At 35.8% G+C, this 25,494-nt stretch overlaps 1 protein-coding gene across 4 annotated transcripts; it reads right to left on the reverse strand.

Moving 5' to 3' along the window:
- Window positions 1–271: 271 nt before the first annotated feature.
- LOC131954402 (uncharacterized) lies at window positions 272–25,469 on the reverse strand. Of its 4 annotated transcripts, none has more exons than XM_059318044.1 (38): window positions 25,300–25,469; window positions 22,214–22,290; window positions 21,931–21,998; window positions 21,382–21,489; window positions 21,106–21,182; window positions 20,683–20,806; window positions 20,311–20,424; window positions 20,177–20,208; window positions 19,457–19,613; window positions 18,767–18,838; window positions 18,306–18,401; window positions 18,177–18,218; window positions 17,726–17,845; window positions 17,504–17,596; window positions 16,758–16,838; window positions 15,873–15,977; window positions 15,542–15,616; window positions 15,338–15,418; window positions 14,959–15,051; window positions 14,700–14,795; window positions 14,017–14,201; window positions 13,377–13,516; window positions 11,868–13,178; window positions 11,413–11,522; window positions 11,087–11,236; window positions 10,609–10,825; window positions 10,010–10,479; window positions 9,306–9,642; window positions 8,839–9,069; window positions 7,270–8,533; window positions 6,799–6,890; window positions 6,587–6,706; window positions 6,288–6,377; window positions 5,958–6,140; window positions 5,243–5,418; window positions 3,951–4,109; window positions 3,380–3,518; window positions 272–1,992 (listed from the first exon to the last, which is right to left on the reverse strand). In XM_059318044.1, exons 1-38 carry the CDS (start codon window positions 25,347–25,349, stop codon window positions 1,844–1,846), a joined length of 7,284 nt encoding a protein of 2,427 aa, XP_059174027.1. In that variant the 5' UTR covers window positions 25,350–25,469; the 3' UTR covers window positions 272–1,843. The 4 variants fall into 4 exon arrangements, with proteins under 4 accessions (XP_059174027.1, XP_059174026.1, XP_059174028.1 ...); XM_059318043.1 differs by having other exon boundaries at window positions 11,413–11,564; XM_059318045.1 differs by lacking the exon at window positions 18,767–18,838 and having other exon boundaries at window positions 11,413–11,564.
- Window positions 25,470–25,494: the final 25 nt, after the last annotated feature.

Consider the following 25,494-nt stretch of genomic DNA (forward strand, 5'->3'; position numbering starts at 1 on the left):
TAATTATTTACTTATTCCTATCAATATGTACACTCTTAAAAAATTATTTTGATTACATTCATGCGGTGAATTAAAATATTCTGGTTTTATTTTTTAAATAAATATGTGGTTCACTTATAACCGTGGTTAATATTAAATCTAGTCTAGAGTCGTATTTTACAAAAATATATCTATAATAACTAGGATTAGACAAGACACTGGGTACACAACACAAGATCAGATATAAGATGTAGGGTACATATAACAGGTAGCTAAAGGATGATCTAACTACACACCAAGTTACTCTAATAGCAATACAGTCACAGGATTGTCTACCTTATCTTGTGAATTTTAGTGGGACATCTACAATAGACATTTTAACACCAGTTTTTATGGGAAGATTTGCTGCTACAGTTGGAAGACTAGTGGAGATACTTGCACTTGGTTCAAACTGAGACCACACAGAACACAGGAAACCATCATTAGGGTAATAAAAATAAAATCTTGAAGAAATTTGGTCCCAACATTTTAGATGAGTTCAAAAGATTTTTTTTTTTACTTAACATTTATATAAATATACAAAACAGATCATTTATTAAAATATAGATGATTGTTATACATGGCCAAGTGATGTCAACTTTATGTACACAAAATCAAATGTTGAGGATGAAAACATGACATAAGATGATGCTGTGACATGAGGTTTTTTTTTTCAAGGCACAGCTTTGAATGAATTCTGGGAAGACTTGGCTTCAACATTTAAAAACTAGTTAGTAATATTGTTTTGATTTTTTTAGTTTATTTGATGCATTCTTTGGCATTGGGTGTAAAACAATTTCTTTTTAAGAACATCCAAGAGTCAAGAGAAACCAGGTTGTCCAAGCGCCAACATTAGGAATGCTGCTGAGGTTCAGAAAAAGTTGCAACAGAACAAAGTCAACAAATGTAACAATTTGTAAACAATTAACACAGAGTGGTGCAATGCTGAATAAAAAGTGAGAATACTGAGAGAACAACAATTCTTTCTAACACATGAGAGGAAACAATGGCTGAACAATATCAAACATGAATGAAATGCATTGAATTCAAAGTGTTTTGTACAAAAATGAACAGAGACAGTTGTTGTGAAAACAATTGTTTGTACTTCTGATTACACATTCTAAGTCATGTGACCCACTATTGGTATTCTTTAATTTTTAAATACTTCAATTAGAAATATGCAAGTTCAACACTTTAAGAATAATAACCTAATATTTCAGATCTTGAGTTTAAAAATAGTACCAAATGAATTACATTATCTATATGTCCACAATAATAAACTCATATCACTATTTCAGATCCATATTTGTTTTAACAAAATAAAACAGAGCAATATAAAGCTCCGTCAATTTAGATCAAATGAGACTACAATACAAGTCACCTTGTCATGTACAGACACTCATGGAAGACTAAATAAAAATAAATAAATGCAAGTGGACAAACCCATAAAAAGATTTCAATAATGAACACATGAAACAAGTGTAACAAAGATATTGCCATGGTCTAACAAATAATGTCCTAGTTTCATGAACACAATGGTGGGGTGGGAGGTGAGTTATTGCTCTTGAGTTTAGAAACAGTCTCAAAAGTTGGATAAGCTAACAGATCTAAAGTGGTCTAAGCTGTATACTAACAGATCTTGTGTACAGTTGTATTCTAACAAATATAATGTTTATACAAGCTGTATGATAAGTGATGTGATGCTATTTACAAGCTGTAAATAATGTTAATTCCCTTTAAGCAAAAAGTACAGCACAATACAGTTATTGCAAGTGGGATGGAAATGTCTTGAGTAAAGGCACAGGATTTTGTCAGGAAGTTTCATTTAAATAGTATCTTCAAATCTTTTGTGAGGTGATTTCTGTGGGCTTTGGTGATGGCGGAAGCTTTGGTGTCTTGGTGGTGGGGGGAAGGCAGCTAAGGATGTGTCGATGTTTTCCTTGGCTTGTTCCAGATCTCTGGTAGTCTTGTACACTGAAATAAATCAACCAACAAATCAGTAACAGTTGTATCAAAACAAATGTCATTTCTGTATATTATTAGTTTTGTTTTGTGTTTAACAAAGCTTGTTATTTTATACATCTGATTTTTTAACAGAAATTTTAATCATTTATCAACACAATAATTTAAAGGTCAGAACAAAATGATATGTGTTTAAACATTTACCAGAATCTCTACCTGTGTACCCAAGTTACCAGCACCTATAGCGTCACACTGACAAACAACATTAGTGCCACTCTGAATAAGTACTGCTCTAGTGTTATATGGTATTTAAAATATAAGACTAACAGGATATATCAGTTTAAATCACGCAGTTAGATAACACTGTAGCTTAATTTAAAACTATTTAAGAATTAAAAACACCAGATAAAATTCAATTTATATTAAATTAGAAAATTATTTTCCGCATTAAAATGCTGTATAAAGAATGTTAGGTGATAAATATTTTTTCAAACTAGATGAAGCGTTAGGATGTTTACACAAAAGCACTCGTATTTTTTTCATAAGCATTAGGATATATGTTCACACAAAACCACTCTCTAAAGTTTTCTTTAAACAAACCCAATACGAGCTGATGGACTCATTATTTTGGGGACATGAAGACTTTGGCTGAAAATTTCATCTGCAAACAACGTGACATTTTTTCTTGTAAAATATTAATGACGTCTATTAACTCTGAAATAATATATCCAAAAGAAAACTAACACTGCATAATGATTTTCTACCAGTACTCTCGGTCATTGGTCACAAGCATTTGCATTATTAAAATTTAAAAGTCAAGGGTTATTGCCATAGTAAATTTTGTTTTCAGTGCTATTTATAGGCCTTATCTGTACAGAAGCTAATGCTACTACTGTTTCAACACAAGTGTAACAGTGATGTCAAATCATACGCAACTCAGGAAAACTAATTTAATTCATGGTTTTGTTTTGTAAAATAGTGAATTACTTAAAATTACTAGCTCAATCAGTGAAGTGCTTGTGATCCATTTTTTTCTGGCACTTTTTAATGTGTATCAATGCAACTGAGAAGCCATCTAAGACCACCATCAACATACAAGACAGCTTTAGAGCCATCTAAGACCACCATCAACATACAAGACACAGCTTTAGAGCCATCTAAGACCACCATCAACATACAAGACACAGCTTTAGAGCCACCTAAGACCACCATCAACATACAAGACACAGCTTTAGAGCCATCTAAGACCACCATCAACATACAAGACACAGCTTTAGAGCCATCTAAGACCACCATCAACATACAAGACACAGCTTTAGAGCCATCTAAGACCACCATCAACATACAAGACACAGCTTTAGAGCCATCTAAGACCACCATCAACACTCAAGAGCCTCACATTGCTTGTAGAGTGAAGCCTCCCAGTTCTTGTGTCTCTCAGTGTTGGCTGTCAGTCTGCCCTGTTGCTCCTGCACTGTGTGGTTCAGGACGTCATACTGTGCTCGCAGTTTTGTCAGCTCTTGTTTCAATGTGCCGTTCTGATGAGGACAAACAAATAGTATGAGCTGGTTAAGTTTTGAGACATTAGGATTCTAACTATAAACAACAGGTCCAGAATTACCTGTTCTACATGCAACCATCTGGTCTAGATTTACCTGTTCTACATGCAACTAACAGGTCTAGATTTACCTGTGCTAGTTATGAGCACCTAGATCAACCTGTGCTAGTTATGAACAACTAGATCAACCTGTGCTAGTTATGAACAACTAGATCAACCTGTGCTAGTTATGAACACCTAGATCAACCTGTGCTAGTTATGAACACCTAGATCAACCTGTGCTAGTTATGAACATGTAGATCAACCTGTGCTAGTTATGAACATGTAGATCAACCTGTGCTAGTTATGAACATTAGGATCACTCATCTGGTCTAGATTTACCTGTGCTAGTTATAACATCTAGATCACTCACCTGTTCTGTCAGCACAGGGTCATAAAAATGCCCCTGTGAGTCCAAGGGAGGCAACTCTGTGATCCAAGCTGTCCCCACCAGACGAGCAGCCTCGACCAGACAGATCCTCATGTTGTGGCAGGACATGGAGGTCTCCCTCATGGTGCTGTAGTCCACACTCTGGGGGTGCAAAACATTTCATCCTTAGACTTTCATCTGATTAGAGTCAAATCTACAGCTTGTGCTCAGTTTGAGCAACATTTTCAGTTATGGTTAGACTATATTTATATGAGATACACTAAATTTTTTTTTAAGCACACAACCCAATTCCCCACAGAACAAAATGTACTAGTGTCTAGACTTTTAGATTATCAGACTTAATTTTCACTTTAATTCATGAGGGACTTTATCTGTATATAACCATTACAATAGGTAAGAAATCATTTGACTTTCATGGTAACACAAAGAGCCTGGTTACCTAACAAGGGGAAACAACCCAGTTAATGATCATGCTGTCAGTTGTAGCCCTTATGTCTAACACAAACTACACAAGAAAGAAGTAAGCCATTGCCCTCATGCTTTACATGTGTTTAGTACAGATAAGTGGCATGTACAGAACATGTATTGAGATTCATGCTTGACATAATGGCCAACCCAAAGGACCCATAAGAGATTAGTGTACAGTAATTAAAAGAGAAGAAACAATGGTATTGACAAGCTAGATGAGAGATGTTGCTGAAAAACATGCTTACTCATACAGCACACACTATAGCCAGCTGATGTTGTTCATTCAACAAGCCATCATGCCACAAGATAATGTTCACTGATTTTTATAATAACTATGTGTGTGAAAATAATACAAGCATCATTCTAACACTGTCCCAATACAAGCAATAGATATTGACTAGTTAGAGATCAGTTCAATTCCACCTGGTTATCATAATTTTAACTAATTTTATTTGCTTACAGAGCTCAATGTGCAAATAAGAAAAAATATTACCTTGATCCACTAAAAGAGAAACAAACAAAAATCCATGAGACAGTTAGCTAAGAAGTATTAATGTATGTCTATTTGCAGGTATAGTTATCTTCATTTGGTTAGAATACAAATTTTTAATGGCAGTTTTGTGTCCATTAACAAGCTGTTCCACAGCCTTTTCTCATGTGACAGTTGTGTTAAAACACATAGTAAATAATGTCCAACATTTGTTTCCATGTGTGATAGTCATATTTGTGGAGTGAATTGCCCTGTGTGTACCTATAAAACACTATCAGACTATGTGAATTACTTGACAGCACTAGTGGCCCATTACCTCAGAGGCTGGCTTAGCCTTGTAGACCTTGAGCCTGTTGGACAGCCTGGCCTCCACCCCACTCAGTGTGACCAGACATTCATTGGTCTCCTTCCTCAGCTTCTCAAAGATGTCCAGCTTCAGCACAGCAAACAGCTTCAGGATGTCAGCCCCAAGGTAGCCCTGGGGGATCAGGTCTAAGGGAGAGAAACATTGGGGGATCAGGTCTAAGGGAGAGAAGAGAAACATGGGGTTCAAGGTCTGTATGTAAACCTTGTGTTCTGGTCTGTGAGAGAAGCTTAATTTCTATAGTTGTAGTTTACAGGAAGATTCTGTGGCCATCTAGCTTACAGGAAGATTCTGTGGCCATCTAGCTTACAGGAAGATTCTGTGGCCATCTAGTTTACAGGAAGATTCTGTGGCCATCTAGCTTACAGGAAGATTCTGTGGCCATCTAGCTTACAGGAAGATTCTGTGGCCAGCACATTTTTTTTCCTCCCAAGCAATGTGAGTTGTTTGGGAAGTTACCTATAAAGCTGGTATGACCAGCACATGAACCTGAGGCCTTGTTTCAGTTATCTACAACTTTTACTGCATGCTTGTTGTATCTCTCGTTTATTTTACCCTCCACTATCACTGGTACAACCATGCAAGAAGAAATTCTATTGTAATTTGTATCTGCCTTGTGTGATCAGCTTGAGTTGAGTAATTAAAACAGACAAGAGATGGGACTCACCTGAAGGAACTTTATACATGTTGTCTGTGGAATTTTTCAGCCGTCTGGGTGATTGCTGCTGCAATGGGGTTGGTGTATTCTGGGTCACATGACGATGTGGAGAGAGTTGGTTGGTTGGTATAGCAGCAAGGACATTGTCTTGATCCAAGTCAGCCACATTATAGTACAAGTCATTCATTGTTTCTGAAAGGAATATTATTTGAAATTTTTTACTCTATCCACATCTGCTCTTTAAATTGAATGAACTTCATTTTATAATTCAAATGTTTAAATACTGAGTAACTGTTTTTAATGCAGCATCAATTAAATTTGTGAAAATTTCTAACATACCTAGTCCGTCATCCTTTGTACCACTGTAGACAGTATGTGTTTCAGTCACTGAGCTTGTCTTTGTAGTTGTTGTAAAGATATTTGTGCTTTCTGGACAACATTGGCAATAAAACATGGAATATTAGATAACTTATCCACCCCTCTTGATGTAAGAGAATTAAATTTTTACTGACAATAAAAAAACAATTAGCAACGTTAAAACAATAGAAGCAACCCAATTAAAGAACAAATCAAGTGAAGCAATATAACCAGATAAAAGATTAAAGTAAAGCTACTTGAGAGAGTAAGGCTGAACTGACCTGCAGATAGCTTGTTCTCTTCACTGTTTTGTTCCAGCCTAGAGAGCAGGTCCTCCACCTGTCTCTGTGTGGCCATCAGCTCCTTCAACAATTCTTTCATCACATCTTCTTTCTCTTCCTCTGGTAGAATAACAAAGTTCACATAATGACTGGACAATTACAAATGAACAACTGCTAATAAGTATGATGATGTAAAAAAATATAGCACTTACGGCTGGAGCAGGTCAAGGTCACCTCATACAGGTGCATCTGTTTCCTTAAACTCTGGGTTAACTCCACCTTCTCTTTGTGGGAGTACTTCAGTCTAACAAGATAAGTAAATATCGATTGCTAATTTAACAGTTACTATTTCAACATGTGTTAAATGTGGAGGGGGGGGGGGGGGGATTTCAAAAATATAAACAAAAATATCTGCAGAAATTTATCATAAGATCACCATCCATTTGACATGGCTTTAAAGCGGTTTTATAAGTTCTTTAATAAAACAACAAAAATGTTCATTCTGATAGTTTTTCTCCTCTAGTTTATTTTGTTTTTATGTTTAAAAAGGTCTGTAATTTACAACAGGAAATTATTTACTCTCTAAATATAACATTTTTTTCAGGTATATAGAAGTTGATTTTAAGTCAAGTTTCTTATATTTAAAAATGCTCACAAACCCAACAAAAACAGAAAGCACTTACTTAGTGAAGGCGGTGTCCAGCTTCTTGTACTGGCCCAGCAAGTGGTGCAGCTGTTTGTCCCTCTTCTTTACCTTCTCCTCACGTTCTCTCAAGCTCTCCTCCACCCTCTGCTTCTCCTGCTCCAGTTTCTGTACACTGGACTCAGCTTTGGCCAGCTGCTCTCTCAGACCCCCAGCCTCTTGCTGGAGGCTACTCATGGCCTTAATGTGTTCCTTCAGCTCCGCCTCCAGGGCCACCTTGCTGTCCACTACTGAGCTGAGCTGATCCATCTCCGCGGTCAGTGACTGGACCTTGGTCTTGAGTGAACTCACCTGGCTCTCCAGCCCACTCTTCTCCCTGACCTGCCGCTGCAGCTGCTCAACCTGCTGGCCCAGCCTCACTTTTTCCGCCTCTGTCTCCTCCAGCCTCTGCCTCATGCTAACCCTCTCCTGCTGAACTCGCTTCACCTCAGCAACAGACGAGGCCTTCTCCGCCCCCAGCTTCTCCACACTCCTCTCCTTCTCCTTGACTTGCTCCTGAAGTTTTTTCACAGTGGCCTGCAGCTCCACCTTCTCATCCAAGACTGAAGTCAAGACATGCATCTCCTTCCTCAGCTTGTCTAACTCCTGCTCCAGCTGTTTAACACCATTTTCCTTCTCGCTCAACTTGGTCTCCATCGCATTCTTCTCACCCGTTAACCTCTGCACAAGATGCGACCTCTCCTGCAGAGTCTTGTCCTTCTTGACAATGATCTCCTTCAGGCACCGACAGCTCTCTTCATACTCCTCCACCTCCTTGTGCAGCCTCTGCACATCCTTGACCTTGGCCTCCAGCTCCACCATCACCCCCTTGCACTCGCTCTCAGAGTTCTCCTTGCTCATCTCCAGCTTAAACATCAACTTCTCCATCTCCAGAAACTCTTTCTCCCGCTTCATCAAGTCTTCCTCCAACGTCTGCTTCTCTGCTACCACTTTCTTCACATCCTCCTCCCTCTTCCTCTCACTCCTCTCCTTCTGTTCCAGCTCCTTCCTCAGGTCTTGGATCATCACCTCCTGGTTCTCTATGGTCACCGCATGAGAGTTTATTGTCTTCTGTAGCTGCGCTATGGTCTGTTCTAGTTTCTCAACAGCCAAGGCTTTCTCCCTGGCCATTTTGTGCTGTGTCTCAGCCAAATCTCTGTGCCAGTTGGTCTCTCTCTCCACCATTTGCTGCTGGAGCTGGGTTATCATAGCATCTTGTCGAGCTATACGTTGGTGAGTGTGCGATTGGAAGATCAGCAATTGTTCTGTAATTAAGTATTTTTTTTACAATTAATCAACATATAACTTTCAAGAAAAAAAGTTGTATGATTAAGTAATTCGACAAATCCATCTAAATAAAAAATTTTCCATTCAAAAATATATGTAATGATCCATTGAGATAATACTATATATATATATATATATATATAGAATGTTAAATTATTTTTAAAACCACCTTTAAATTTCCGTGTATTACTTGTAACATGTTAATTTAAAGTATTATGAGCATAAGTTATGATGGCAGTAGAGTTAAAAGAAATCCATTCTCTGGATCACGTCACTGCCTTACCTGGATCTTTGGTGACATCCAGCCTCTCCAGTCTCTGGCGCAGTTTCCTGATCTCCACCAGGTGCTGCTGCAGCAGGTCTTCATTAGACAGGTGTGTCTTGTGGTCCTCACCCAGGGACAGGGACACCTGTGTGCCTGTGGAGCGGTGCAGGGCTTCAAACACTGAGATTTCTTCTCTAAGCGTTATGTTCATCTGTTCTAGGTGCTCCACTCGCATTTTCAGCTGGTCAACTAAGAAAATATTGGCACGTGTAAATCATCATAAAATGTAAATTAATTGCAAACAATTATAGCTAAAGCGTTCCAACAATGTTCAAAAATTGGATTTTAAAAACTGTATTAATAACAGAAATCATAGGATGCAGGTATGGATGAAAATTAAAAGTAATTTATTTAAAAAGTTGACAAATTTTACTCACAAAAAGAATGCTAAATTATGTTAGACGTTATCACAAACTGCTGCTCACCACTTAGTTTAGACACTTCAGAGTTGTCCTCCCTGAAAGTGGAGATGTTGAAAATGTGCTTAGTCAACAAGGTGCTGTCCAGCATACTGTGGTAAGTGACATCTGGGTACAGACTCTGGTCCACTAGTGTGGTGTCCACGTTGACCTTGCTGTGGCCCTCACCCCTGCCTGGAGACCTGAAATCCTGAGTTTGGTCCTGCACAGACTCGTCATCAGCCTTGTACTTGTTGTTGCCATCAGGGGATGTGAACTTCTGCTCAATGTTTCTGGACTCTGGAGCAGAGCTGAGTCCATCTGTGGTTGGCTGGTTCAGGTTGTTGTACTCTGATGTGTGGAGCTAGAGGTACAATAACAGTACAGTTTTTTAATTACAGACATTTTTATGTTGTACCTTACGTAGTTTTTGTTAATTTTTAACGTTTGCAATTCATCTTCCCGGAATTCATAAAATCAAAACTAAATTTTTGTTTAAAACTCAGCCCAGATCGGTCTATAATGTAGATGAAGTAGAGTCAATCTGTTTCTCTATCTACTTTCCCTAATGAGTCGTAGCTAAAAATCTGTCCCATGATCACAAGACTTGTGAGTTAGTTATTGTATGCTAACCAAGGCATACATTGTATGAGAATTTAAATAAAATAATTGTGAACCTGAAAGATGCATTAGATGTATAAGAAACTGCTGACTTAAAAAAAATGACTTACACAATTGGTACTCTGAAGGTCTAATCCATATATCTCTATGGTTTTGGTAGTCGAGTCAGGGGACAGAACTGAAGTGGTAGAAGGTGTGGCCAAAACTTTGACCGGTGGAGAAGTCACATTAAATGATCGGCTCAGGTTGGTGAAACGTGTCAGCTCAACTGGTTCATGGCCCTCTTTCAGGAAGGCCTTGCCGTCAAACCTATTCTTGTTTGGAGAAATCAAATAATCCAGTTTTTTATCTGGCACATCATGCCTGCTCCCTGCCTGGTTCCTGCCACCGAGGTCAGTTGTGGGTGGCCGGTCAAGTTGGTGGCTACCATCCACAGAGAGCTCTGCCGAGGTGCTGTGCACACTTGAACTATCAGAGTCAACTTGTCTTTGGTTGGCATCAAGGCCTGTTTGTCTTGCCTGTCCCGAAGCTTGGACTTTCTCACAGGATTTGCTTAAAATCTGGCCACAACTGTGTCCATCTTTGATTGAGAAAAAAAAGATAAAACCATAATTATAAGTTTAAAAATGTGTGGTGTTGACATTTAGCTTTTGAGCTTCCAATTTATTATAGATATTCTAATAATGACTGATGTAATCAGAATACTTACTGTCATCATCATTATCCCAATCCATCAAATTCCTCATGGAAGTTGATCTGCGGGATGTCCTCGTGACATCAGTTAGACAGGTCTCACTACTTGATCTGCTCAGGGCTGCAGTAGATATACCAGCTGCCTCTAGTGCACTCTTGTATGACTTGGTTTTCTTGGAGAGTAGACGTACAGTGTTTTCTGTGGCTTCAAGTTTGTCTTCCAGCTCTTTGATCTAAACATTTTGTAACGGATTATTCAAGGTTGTCTTGTATTCACATGTTCAAAAGCTACAGTCATTTCACTAGAGGTTTGTAACAATTTATGCAGGTTAAACTTTTTTACTTAAAGGTTAAACTTTTTTACTTAAAAATAAACACTAAACAATCTCTTAAACATTAACATTATATATATAGGTACCTTTGCATACACTGTACAAATAAACTGATAAAAATGTACAATCGTTATCTTAATTTTTATGCAGTTTTAAACTGACCTTGAGCTCCAAAGCTAAAGTTTGAGAGCTGTCAAATCCAGCAATAGCTTTAACTGGTCCAGTCAGGTTTGATCTGGTTTCCTCCTTGGCTGGTGCCATGGTTCTCTTCACATGGTTCCTGCCTAGTGACATCTTATCCTCTAGATCTCCCTGAACAAAGTGCAAACAAAATAAATATGAATAACAATGCCGTTAAAGTGCAAGTTGTACACAGGAAAACATCATTTGAATTATGCAAATATGGGTTCACTTAAAAACAAAAGGATTTTAAAAATTCCTCTGCAGAGGTTTTAACGCACACAAAAAGATGACAAAGTAAAACCAACCTCATCAGCTGTTTGTTCACTTAGGTCACCACTCAACCTCTGCCTCAATTCCTGGTTCTGTTGCTGCAGCTTGTTCTGTAATCTACCAACCAGGTTCTTAAGATCTGAGGCTGACAAAGTTGAGACATTTGCATTGTTTGTATCTCCTAGTTCTGACAATCAAAAATCAGTTCAGGATAATACTTCAAATAAATACTCTTTATTTGCAATGAACTAAAGGAATAATTAGCAACTCATAAATAAATAAGAAATCTTAAGGTTATCTTACACACAAATCCAGCAATTAAATCATTTTTAATCAACTTAATTTTGCTATAACCTTTCACAGCTTCTTAAAAATTTGTAAAAATTAACTAATTTCATTACTATTCTCAAATTTCTTCTAAAACAATGTCAAAAGCTGGACAATTACATAAACCACTAGCACCCTGAAAGTAAACAAATAAACTGCTCACCATCAGAGCTGGGCTGGTTGACTCTGTACTGCTCTAACTCATCTGCCCAGCTATTTCTTCTGCTCCGAGTCACAGTCTGACTGGAGTCATCCAGCAAGTCACGCTGCTCTTCCTCCCTTGATTGATTACAACTATTCACTGCATTTTTATCTTTTCCTAACTGTGAATGTTGGGCTAAATTGTTCATAGAAGTGACCTCCCCTTTTTGACCACAGTCACCTCCCCCTGCCAAGCAGGTCACATTTGTTACCCCTGGGCCAAGTTCAGCCACAGTGCCTTGAGAGGGCAGTTTTTTGTAGCTAGTGCCAGAATCTACATCATCTAAACTGATGAGGTTTACACCAAACCTGTACCCATGCGAGTAGCCATTTCCATCAGCATCAGCTTCAAAATGGTCTCCACCGCTGTCAGCATCACTCAGCCTGTCGTAACTAAGTCTTAGATCACTTGAAACAGCTTTTGATTGTCCTTTACTCACAACACTGGCAGAACTGCAGGAATCCTTTGATGGACTCACAGACGCTGATGGAAGGCTGACGTCAGTTGATGTTGGACTGGGCGTGTAACTCAGCGAGTCCGCCCGGGCACTGGAGGCTCTGTCGTGTCTGCGCATCTCAAAGTGATGGTCATCAAAGGAGACGCCCTGTCTGAAGTCAAGGTAGTCCTCTAAGCTGTCCTGTTGTTTCCCCTTAGCGTCGTCTGTCAGACTGTGATTGTGCGTGTCAGGGCTTTGTGTGCCGTGTCTTGGAAAAGTCAAAGTAACTTTTTTAGCGCTCCCGTGTCTGGGTGGCAGACTAGCGTAGACGCTGTCAATGTCAAGGACATCAGTGGCAGCAAAGTCCCTGGATGGATGAGCAGAGGTGGAGCAATCTCTGACAGGACGAGCTGATGTGTGATCAAGCAAACTCTCCAAGTCCCTTCCTACCCCAGTCATCTCAGGGTTGTGGCCTGGTCTGGGTGAGGTTTGAACCCACTGATCAATGTTAGGATACATGACACTGGTCTGCAAGGACCGGTCTGCTACATCAGGGCAAGTTTCCACCCCAATAGAATGTCTGTTAACAGGAGACCTCAACCCATTTTGTCTTATTGGAGATCTCAGGCTACTTTCTCTACTTAAAGGAGATTGTGGCCCACTTTCTCTGCTCATGGGAGATTGTGGCCCACTTTCTATGGCTGTAGAGGACCAAGACTTGCTGGATATACTGGCAACATTATTCAACAGACCAGGGGATTCTGCTTTGGCTGGGTGATTTGTAGAGCCCAAGTTGTAACCTCCATCTTGACAGCTGTTACTGTCTGGGCTATCAGCTGTATATAGAACAAAATCATGTTTCTATGTACAATTCAAGCTGCCAAATGTTGGTAAATAATTAATGCTAATAATTTTATGATAAAAAAGGGGCAAGCAAATATCAGTGGAACACTGCCAGTCATTCAGCAACAAAACAAAAATATGTGAACTTGTTCATAAAGGAAGAGAAATGAACTCCTTATATGACGACTTACATTGTCTCTGATCTCTCTTCAAGCTGGCCAGAAGAGCACTGTGGAGCTGACGATTTTTCTCCACCCCATCCTCCAATTTCCTATAGATCTTTTGTACAGATGAAATCTCTTTGTGTAAAAGTTTACTGGTGTTTTCATCTCTAAGAACATAAAATCAATTTTTATGATGGATGAAATATCAAATTTTGTTTTTAAAAATTTGTCTTGTAATTAAAATGTTTTTACTAAATCAATATACATGTTCACACATGAATCTCATACATTTCATTCTCTAATACAACTCAGATATTTTCTTAAAGTAAAATTGCAAAAAGCACAATTGAAAAAGTTTTGGTTTGAAAAACTCTTACAATTTCTAAAATTGTTTAAATTCTAAAGTTGTTTTTTTGGTTAATATAATTCCCCTAAACTCTATAACCTCCTTATTCCTTGCCATTAATTAACCCTAGTGTTAACTTTATTTCAGATAAACAGGTAGAAACAAGTAAGATAAAAAACTTCCATTATAAAAATGGGGCGAAGAATATTTTAGACGAACAAAATAAATTATTTTTACAATATTATTCATATTGTACGTACACAGTAGCTACTGACTTTAGCTGAGATGAAAACAAAACAGCACACGTCACAACCTCCTCACCTGTTTTTGGCCGAGTCCTTCAAGTCATGCATACTGGCTAGTGCTGAGATGTCTTGACTCAGCATCTCCATCATCCTCTTCATGTCCTGGAACAAGCCTTGAGGGAGATCCAGGTGCAGCTCCAGCTTGTTGACTGTGTCACTCCACATGTGTACAGACTCACTGTCCCAATGATCAGGCTTGTTCTAAATGGTTCAAGAAAAAACTCTAAAGGCAAGCTTTACAGAATTTTTTTAAAAACATGCCAACTAATTTTCAAAGATGTTTTCCTTTACAATTTCAGTTCCTGCTCCACAATACTCCCTCTAATCTAATCATCTTAAGGGTTTATTTTTTAGTCCTGAGAGCTATCCAAAAGTCAGAAAGGCATTAAAAAAAGGTAACTTTTCTTTTTAAAGTATTTGTTGTGACAAAAACTAAAGAGATAAAAAGTGACTCATGGTGTTTCTCATAATTTTTCCCCCCAAAAAATATACTGCAATTGTGTACGGTTACACTGCATTTACGCATGCTGCATGTCTATTATACAGTCTAGAAGAAAAAAACTTAAAGCGAGTAATTATGCATGGAAAAATGTTTTCATATAACTAACTTTTTTTATGAGTATTTTTGGCCGAGTAGTATACATGTCGCAAGTGTTAACACACTGTTAGAAATAAAATGGTATTTTGAAGATTTCTTACCCGAGTCTTTGCTTCTGGGCCACTCATGTCAGCTTTAAGTGCCTCTAGTTCTTTTTTCAAGGCAGCTATCTCTTTTTTGTGCAAGTCTGACAATTGCTGGTGATTTAAAGGTTATAAATAGTTCTACAACAGAAAAACTTGGAAAAACACCAGTGGTGGAATATTATGTTCAAATCAGCAATTAAATTTAACTTGTTTTGGCCTTACAGGCTGATCCCTACGGCTGTGAAACTAATGATGAACAGGTTGTGTAACTCACCTGAATGTCTTCGTCTCTAGACTTCAATGCCTCTGTTAGATTATTCACCTCCCCCTTGTTTCTTGCAAAAGCCAACAGCTCTGCATTCTGGTCCTGTAAATATATTTTTATAAACAGATATCTAAAGCATATGATTTCTTGTGCACTACAGCAGGTCTACTATTCAATAGAGAAAAATGGCCACATCAGGCATATAATTTAAGAAAACAGCATGTTTACTACAGTGTGTAATCCATGGCGTTCATAGATCCTACATTAAGTAATATGAAATGAATAGCATTTACATCTTAAACTTTAACTAACAATTGTATGAAGACAAAAAAAAAAGAATTCAAGCCACTCATTAATGGTCTGTAATACATTACAGCTTAAATCTTACTGAAATTAGTTTCTGTAAATCAGCTATTTGCCGTCTGAGTGCCTCCATTTCATGTCCAGTTTCAGATTTTCTAGGAGATTTCTGTAGGAAATTTATAATACAATCTTAGACCAAACTTTACAATGGACATTGAATATTCTTAACTACTTCTAGTGTGACTAACAAGCAGCATTAGCATTTGTCGCAACGGTAGTGAAGACATACCTGGAACATGAGGGCCTGTTCTTTTAACCTCTGGTCAAAGTCTGCACGTTCAGCATTCAGCTGAGCCTGCAGGGCCTGTGATCAAGAGTTGATGGAGAGCTCATTCAGATAATAGTTAGAATATAACCACCTTTAGTTTTTATTTGATTTTCTCTTCAGTCTTCAACTTAATTTAGAATTTACTATCAAATATAATATTACTAAGTGTAGGTTTAAATTTTTTAAAAGATAACATTGTATTTTATCAGACAAAAAAAAATTTTATTAACTGAATGAGAATTATATGCTGAGGTTGAACCTATGACTAAACTAAGCAGAGAGATATCCTTACCTCCACAGCCTCCTCACTTTTGTTGAGTGCATCCATTGCCCTGTGCAGCTGGTCCTGAAAACCTGCCAGTTCTCCCTCTTTCTTGCCCAGTGACATGATCAGATTCTGAAAATGGTTCATTGTTACACTATTCATATTCACACACAAAAATAAATTAAAATATTGAAGTCACTATTTTAGTGTACATATTATTCTACTTAAGGTTAGAAATAACAAACATGCTCCATTTGTACATGTACTTAAACAAAAATTTAGTTCTACAATATTTTTCCCTTATACAGCGTTTGCACTTGCGTCTTGTATACTATGCATATCTAGAGAAACTCTCAAAAAGTTAATAGTACATGAAAACATTTTTCCCACAGAACATGTATACTTACTTGTTGCGAGCTTTTTTTCTAGACATGTATAATGTACATGTTGCAAGTGTAAACGCTGTTTAAAACTAATTTAATTTTAATATGCTAAAGGAATATATGCATCTGAACAGTATGTGAAATAATTGTAGCTTTATAGAATCAAATTTCTCACTTTAGTTTTTTAACAAGTAACTTTTACCCAGTAATTAAACAACATTTAAGTCAAACCCATTCAACAAAAAAGCACAAGGTGTAAACTGAACAAATGCATTTAGAAAACAATTACATTCAGAACTACATAAATGCAAAATGTTATTAACTGCATTGGTTTATTAGCTCTGATATATGTATTGATGCACACAAGTTAGTTCAAGCCCAATAATGAAATCATAAGCTAATGATCTAGTCATATCACCATAGACTCACTTACTGGCATGTCAGGAAAACTTAGACCAGAAATCATTGAAATATTTATCTAACTATGATCAAATATGTTAAAGAAAATAGACCTGGCCCATTAGCCTACCTCGGCTACACTGTTTGCCTCATCTAACTGGTGCTGAACACGTTGCTTGCTGTCCTCACTTTCTGCTAACTGATTTACAGCCTAAAATTATGGGATAGCATTTAATCCTGTTATTCTTCTAGATGATGACTTTACATGGGGCCTGACCAGGATGTTTTTTGCAACGGGTGTAAAATGGTTAACATATCCAAATAAAATTTAATTTGAAAACAAATTAACAATCAAGTCACACAAACAATTTCAAACCAAACACAAAATAGAATACATGCTCTTAATAGTTAAACACTCAGCTAATATAATAATTATTATGTTATAATATTTAATTAAAGTGACTAACCAATATTTCAATAATTTTAAAAATTGAAATCTATTTAAGCTTTATTGAATTTTAAATAAATAAAAATTGGGATTACTAAATACTTTTGTCTAAAATTTAATTTCTAAACACTTATTTCTAATAATATATTACACAAAAGATAATACCCTTGAATAGCCAGATTCAAGAAACTAACCATTAAAAGCATTAATTATTGTAAAAACCTAGTTATCATTCAAGAAATAATAATATGCTGCAGTTAACAAGCATTTTTTTAAATTTCAGATGAATACATGCACGTTTTAGCAAACTTCTTAAAAAATGTTTTCTACATTATTTTAACTCTGCTCCTATGAAAAGCATTAGGTTTTCACACAAGTTATTATCACTCAGATTAAAAGGTTCAATATTGAGCAGTAGATGAGCATACCTTGGTCTTCTCCAGCTCAGCAGCTCGCAAAGCTTCTCTAAGGCTGTTCAACTCTTTCACGGCTTCTTCTAGCTTCTTCTGGCAATTCTTGCACTATAAAACAAAAGATTGATGGCACAAAATTATTAAATGTCTTTTCCTAAAGAAAATCATTTTATTATAGACACTAAAAAACTATCTTTCATAAAGTATTTTCAACAACCTTAAAAAGAAGGTAAATACCTCTTTTTCCTTATCTCTTACAGATCTAACCAGACCCTCAACACTTTTTTTGTAACGTTCTAGGACAATACATTTCTGGTCTAGCTCAGCTATCTTCTCCTCCAGTTTATTATCAGCTTCCTAGGATACAGGACACAACAAAAATTTTTATAAAAAATAAATGCAAGCATAAGTATACAACATTAAACACACCTGTTTGTTGTCCTTAAATGTATGAGGAAAGGGGCAATAATATTTTTGTAACATGAATATTTCCATGATAACCCTTCGCATAAAAATCCGATACATGTTTGCTTTTTTTTAATTAACTATGAGTGATAATAAGTACTTCAAAGATTTATACAAAAAAAAGATTTTAATAACAAGATAGCAATTTATTGTTAAAACAGAAATACAGTTATTTAATGCACTAAGAGAAAACAGTTATATATACTAGATAGCTTGTACTTACATCTTTTTTAGCTTCCATCTTACGTAGAGCATCTTCTAATGTCTGAAAACAGTAGGAAAATGTGGTCAAGACAAAAATCCTTAGGATTCCAATACCAGAATGTTATTCTTTAGTAACCCAGTGACTCACAGTTATGAGATCATCTTTGTGTTTCAGCAGGCCTTGTTGATCTTTAAGTTTGGCTTCTTGTCTCTCTAGAGCTTCTTTCTGATCATCCATTTCATCCTACAATTACACAAGTCAACAACTTTATAAAAAGAGAATAAAAATAACCAAACTTTTAAAAAATGAAGAAAAGCTAGGAACTCAATTGACATAAACTTTTGTTAAAAGATCAATTTTTAAAAACAAGCGCCAAAGAGTTAAGCAATTAAACTTTTATTTAAAACTGCAGCACCTAAACTTGTAGGAAAATGTTATCTGCAGTCTAAACAGGTGCTGGTAAAATCTAAACTTTGTTTTAATGCGTCTACATTACTGTGTTAAACAATATCCAAATTAATTTTCTGTAAGTAAAGATGGCAAGATGCAAAGCTGTATTAAGTAACAAGTGGAACATTAGTATAGGTGGTCAAGGTGAAAGGTCAAACCTGTAAGTGCACAGGCTCCAATATGGATGTGCTATCAACATGCGACTGGTTTTGTAGATAGTTTGACAGGCTCTAAACAAACAGGTAAACAAATTTGCATAACAAACAACATTTTTAAAAGCACTGAAGTAAAGAGTAAACATTCAAAATGAAAAAAAAATCAAACATGCTAAAAACAGAAAATTAATCTTTAACAATAATGCATTTCAGTTACACTGAATAACAGACTTCATCACTGGCGGTGATAAATTATTTTTTTCCTAGTCAATTAGTGCATACCAGGTACCCAAAGCACTGAGTAATTATTAATAAAACATTTCTTGGTTAACCACTTAGTATGATTGACGTTTTAAGATAAGGTTTGCATTATATATATATATATATATATATATATATATATATATATATATATATACAACTTTAAACTCATTTCATAAACATGACATGCCAGATAATCAACAAAGCCAAGGTTTTCATGCCTGGTGTTTAAACATAGGAAAAGATGAAATACAGACACACATGCAATTCAAACAAAATGCAGTATTTATTTCAAAAACTGTTTATCCTTATGACATCAAGTAACAAAACAGTGTTATACATTCAACATTCAATTTGCAATGGATTTTAAAATACCAATCAAAAATTACAAACTAGAAAGTAACAGAGAAAGAAAAGTTTAGCAACTGTTACCATTATATCCCTCTCTTTCCTGGAAGTTTCTTTTCTAGCATCCTGCAGCTGAAGCTCTAATTCCTTCTGCCTAGTAAGGAGAGTTGTCTTTTCCTTGTCTTGCTCTGACCTGGCTTGCTCAGAGAGCTTTAGTTGTGACATCAAAGTCTTCACATCACTGATGACCCAAGGCAAAGAGATGAATAAACATATGGAAAAACATGATAAGAGAGACAACTCTTAAATAAAACTACCTCTTGTAGTTTGTTCCTGGATTGAACAGCTATGGAAGCAAATTCAGAGAGAAAAGCAGACAAATTGGAGAATACTGGTCTTATAGAGCATAACATGTTGACATAATAATTACAGTCAAGAATGAACAAGTAGGACAAATAAACATTTTAAACAGATAAATATACAATAGGAAACTGTCTACACTTGATACACAAAAGTCTGGTGTCTGAAATTTGTGCCTGCAACTTTAGAACAAATTTATAGCCATCAAAAACAGCAATCTGTGCAAAGACATACTTTAACTTTTGATTTAATTGATATGTGCATATTTTTTAAAATATAAAAATCATAGTAACTAAAATGGTCTACGTTATCAAATAGTGTCAAAATTATATTAAAGAAAAACTTGCAATTATTTTTTTAATACCCCTTAAGCACAAGAATTAGACCCAAAAAAATGATCCACACTACTATGTTCTTAGCTAAACCAACTTGACCAATACTCACAACTCAGCACTTTTAACTTTATTAGCCAGCTCCTGAAAATTAAAAATGTCAAACTTTAAATTCACCAGAACCTAGTCAATCTCAAGCAAAAAAAAAACAAAAAAAAAAAAAAACAAGCTAAAAATGTAAGTTACCTCCTTAGCTCTACTTGTTGAGCCTAACTCAGCTCTTGTGTCCTCCAGTGCCTGTTTTAACTGTTCCAATTTTTTTGTAGCTTCTTCTGCTTCTTTACGACTTTTTTCACAATCCTTAAATAGTATTTAAATTGAGGCCATTACCAGTAAATTATGCTAATCAAACAAATTAAAATATAAAAGAACATTTAAAACACTATTATCTCAGCTTTAAGAAAATTATTTTCTTTTTAGACTTGGTTTCACAGTCACGTTTGTGGTAGTTTCCCTACCCTTAACAACTACGACAATAATTGTAATCTTAAACCATATAATGAATAAAATAGAGAAACAAAAGAGTGCAAAATTTGTTTCAGCAAATGTCTTCCATACTTTGTAAGCTTTCTCTGCCATGTCCCTCAGTCGCGTCATTTCTTCCTTGTTTTCAGACAAAACCCTGTTCCTCATTGTCTCAACTGTCTGCTCATGGTTGTCTGTCAGAGTCTTCATGGCCACACTGAAACAACAAACACGATTTAACTAACACAACAATTGCCTCAATAGTAAAGCTACTGTACAGGATAACCAGAGAATGTTATAATAAAACAAAATTGCTTTAACTAACACAAAAATTGCCTCAATAGTAAAGCTACTGTACAGGATAACCAGAGAATGTTACAATAAAACAAAATTGCTTTAACTTACACAAAAATTGCCAAGTTTGCCTCAACACTTAAGCAACTGTACAAGGAGACTATGAATGAGTTATAAACAGCTAATGATTGAATGAAACTATGAGGAGATGTATACACTCACGCAGCTTTTTGAACTAAAAGTTGTTTGTCCATAAGGTCACGCTTCAAGTTTTCTATCTCAACCTGCAGCTCAATATTCTGTAATACAAACACAGGCATACGTTTAGTATAGGTACATGGCTAAGTAGAACAAAATTATTTACAGTTACAATATTTAAATTTCCTTTATTAACAAATGTACAGAGATTCTGTGTACACATAGATTTTAAATACGAATCTTTAAAGTAGTCATAAATCACAAGGTACCATTTTTTTTATAATATATAAACAAACTTACTGTCTTAAAAACATCCTGTCCATCACCATATCTCTGTTGCATCCTCTCCTCCATGTAGTAAATCCTCATCTTTAGACTGAAATTCTCTTTCTTGAGGTCAGAGATTTGCTAGGAACAAAAATTTAACTTAGTAACAACTTGTGAGAAACCAGTCTCTAACATAGAAACTTGAGAGGTACAAGTATCAAACATAGAAAATTGAGAGGTACAAGTATCAAACATAGAAAGTTGAGAGGTACAAGTATCAAACATAGAAAGTTGAGAGGTACAAGTATCAAACATAGAAAGTTGAGAGGTACAAGTATCAAACATAGAAAGTTGAGAGGTACAAGTATCAAACATAGAAACTTGAGAGGTACAAGTATCAAACATAGAAACTTGAGAGGTACAAGTATCAAACATAGAAACATCTTGTGAGCAACAAGTATCAAAAACAAAGAAACAAATTGGGAACAATGATTAAAATACAAATGTAGTGCTGGTGTAAATGAAGACAAAAATAACAAAAGCACAACATTTTATAATTTAGCACGTAAAGTGAGGGATTACCTGGTCATATTCTTTCATTGTTCGGCCCCTGACAGGGGACATTCTCCCACTATTAGATTTTGTCAACACTTTGAAAAGAAAAACAAATCAAACGGATTTATAAAGCTATTTTATTGTTGATTAAATATTGTATAATACATCTTAATATTAATCCCTGATTTAACATGACATTTCCCCCTTTAAATTATGAAACTTAATTAATTACAGCCAACTAGCTAATTACAAATTACTTGCATCAAAAATTACCTTTTGTCTAAACTACCTGTAAATGAAAATAACTTACTGGGTGAACTTTGATCCCCAGATGCTAAATATGAGTGATTGCCCAATGTGACTTCTGGAAGGCCGCCAGGATCCAAGCTAACAAATGATGAAAGGTTTAGAGGAGAGAAACATATCAGCATTACATACCAAGCATTGTATATTATACAAATGTTAAACTGCACTCATAACAGCAAACATTTTGACATACAAACTTTTAGAATTTAACAGGCATGAATACACAGTACTACTTGTATAAATCACCCACATAAGTACTCAACTTGACAAAATAAAACCCTCTTTTTAATAGTGTTGAAATCATAGAATAAAGTGGAGGAAAATATATAGATAGAAGCAGACTTTTCACGGTAGAATTTTTATAACAAAGCTTGGTTAAAATAATTTTTACCAACTAACATAGAGGGATATGGTTACAGGAACTTGATGCCTATATTTAACCATTGTATACACAAATAACTAGCAATGCCACCAATGGTGTTTACAAGAGCGAGACAAAAGAAATAAAAGCCTACATGGTTCAATGACTGGCAAGCAACAAAAGCTAATCAGCTTGATGTCTAGCAATAGAACCACTGTGTACTTTGTGACTCCAACACATGAGAACATAAAGAACAATAACCACTCAGCTGTGACCAGAGGGTAGGACTATGGTTTGAAACTAGAAACCTTTGAAAAAATCTTAATTAAATGTTCTTAAATATCTAAAAAGTCTTATAGTTATAGAACTGAAGAATGTTTCTGAAGATTGGTAGTGGCCTTCCTTTAATTATAAAAACAGCAGTAATAATATAAAGTATTGATTATAAAATTCTGAGTTCTGAATTGCAGGTGTTTATTAGATCAGCTGTCCCATGTGAGAATAAATGGACAGTTGAGAGAAAAAAACAACCCAGAGTGATTAAAAATAATCTATTATGTAAAGATATATGCCCATGCCACATACTTGTACTGCTTTGCATTGTTTTTTCACCACTATTGACTAATATCATCTAGTCATAAAAATTAAAATTAAATAGTACCTATTCATTACTTTATAAATTTTGAAGTTAACAACATGTTATTTTTTGTATATTATGTTAAGAAAACTAGTTAAGAGTCTAGTTAGGACTTTATTACTATTTACTAGTCTATAAAATATAGTAGTATGTATAATTAAGTATAGTAACATGTAAATCTAGACTCGAGACCTATTGAGTTGTATTACTATTAGGCCTAGGCTAACAACATTTACTTATTTATTTAGTACGATATAAATGGCCAGTTGAGGAAGAAATACAAGAGGCGCTAGGTTGATAGTGTTGTCTTTTTCTCTAAATCGAAATCAAAACCTAAATCACCACCTCAACTTCAAATTTAACCGGAAACAAAAAAATGTCATTGAAACCAGATTTCACTCACGCATACAATATTTCTTTCAGACTTTTTACCGGGGGTGCGGCACTTGAATTTTTGCAGGGAAAAATAAAATTCTCTGGGGCGGGGAAGGCAGACAATGGTAAAAGTATATATATTTTCTATTTAAATTCTATTTCCTTTGGGGGGGGGGGGGGGGGGGGGGGGGGGGGGGAGGGGGTCTTCGCCCCTACCCGAAGAGATGCATGAAAGAAACTCTGCACACAAACCACTTTTATGATTAGACAAATGAGTTAGGCGGTAATGTCAGTGTTTTTTTAAAGAGTATCAATGAGGTCATTACTATTGTGTATTTTTTTGGCATTAGCTTTTTAATACAACGTTTACTCTAGAATCAATGATGTCATATTATAGTGCGTACTTTCCAGCTTTGGACTATTTCCTACTAGATCTATATGTTCCATGTGATGACACGTTTCGTTTTCTATATTACTGTGACAGTTTTTACTTTGCTTGTGTTTTCCCTAGACTATAGTAAAAGCATTCCCAACAGATAGAGTGACAGAATAGAGAAACTATTATTATAGATTAGATCTAGATTTAACTGATACAGATCTAGGTCTCAGCCTAAAACTAAGCAATAATACTAATAATAATAGTTTTCTAAGTCTACATCTAGATCTAGACATCTAGGTCTAATGAATGTTGAAAGTTGAATTTATTTTTGCATTTTGATAGCGGATGTCACAAAAAGCCAAAAGAAGGATTATGGGGAGAATGCTTATACCAGTGTCCGATAATGGAATCTTTTTTTTAAAAAGAGGTGTTATGTTACTGGTAGTTAACTAAATAAACACATGGATGGCTAATGTCAATGCTAACCCTGTCCCTAACCCTAACCCCATCCCTGGTCCTACCCTAATTTCTAACCATAAAATTAGTCGAGATTACAATACTGCTAACAACCCAACACCCCTTTTTTAAAGAAGATTCCATTATCGGACACCGGTATCTATAATCATCCGAATTATGGTTAAGAGTTAAGATTAAAGTTGAGTGTTGACAATTACTTATTTATTTACAATGAATAGGCCTATACTATAGCTATCCGTGTCTATAGACTCACTATAGTATAGATCTAGAAATCTAGCTTTAGCTTATTAGTTATTTTATTTAGATCTAATATTAAATAAAAAATAATATTAGCCCCAATGGCAATACTGGCCAATACGGCCATTCACAGTCGGCTGTTCACAGTCGACTGTGAATAGACACTTCATTAGATCATTGGTTTAGTAAAGTTTAGTTAGATTCTCTACTCTAGTGTCTAGTAGATCTACTAGTCTAGATTCTAGATCTAGTCTAGACTGCTAGATCTAGATCTAGATTCTGGCTAGATCTAGACTGCTAGCTAGATCAAGATCTAGAAATCTAGATTCTAGGGCAATCTAGGGGAGATCTATTCTAGAATCTAGATTAGATTATAGAATCTAGATCTAGAGTAGAGTCTAGATCTAGATCTAGAGAAGAGGCTTTTTTCAAAAGAGGCGCTGATATTTGAATTTTACTTTACAATAATTAATAATTTTGACCTGGTAAAGAGAAAATTATTGCAAACATTTTCAGCTTAAAATAAATGGGAAGTTCAAAAAACAAAGAAAGACAAAATGCCAGAGTTATCCTTGATTTTTAAAATAGTTTACTGTGGAATAAGCTGTACATTACTGTACATACCTTCCTTCAAAATCCACTGGAAGCGCCGACACATCGGCTGCCTCATCCATTTTCAAACAGTCGACAAGTGGTCTGCTTGTAAACTTTACCTGCGCATTTATCGACCGATTACGAGACTGTCAATATCTCTACTGTTAATGTTGTATCGTAGGCTAGTCAGTGGGCCTACAGTCAAATTTGTTTTGGTTCTGTGCG

The sequence above is a fragment of the Physella acuta genome, unplaced genomic scaffold (assembly GCF_028476545.2).
Source record: "Physella acuta isolate Inbredline_101_S28 unplaced genomic scaffold, ASM2847654v3 ptg000995l, whole genome shotgun sequence".
NCBI classification, from domain to species: domain Eukaryota; kingdom Metazoa; phylum Mollusca; class Gastropoda; family Physidae; genus Physella; species Physella acuta.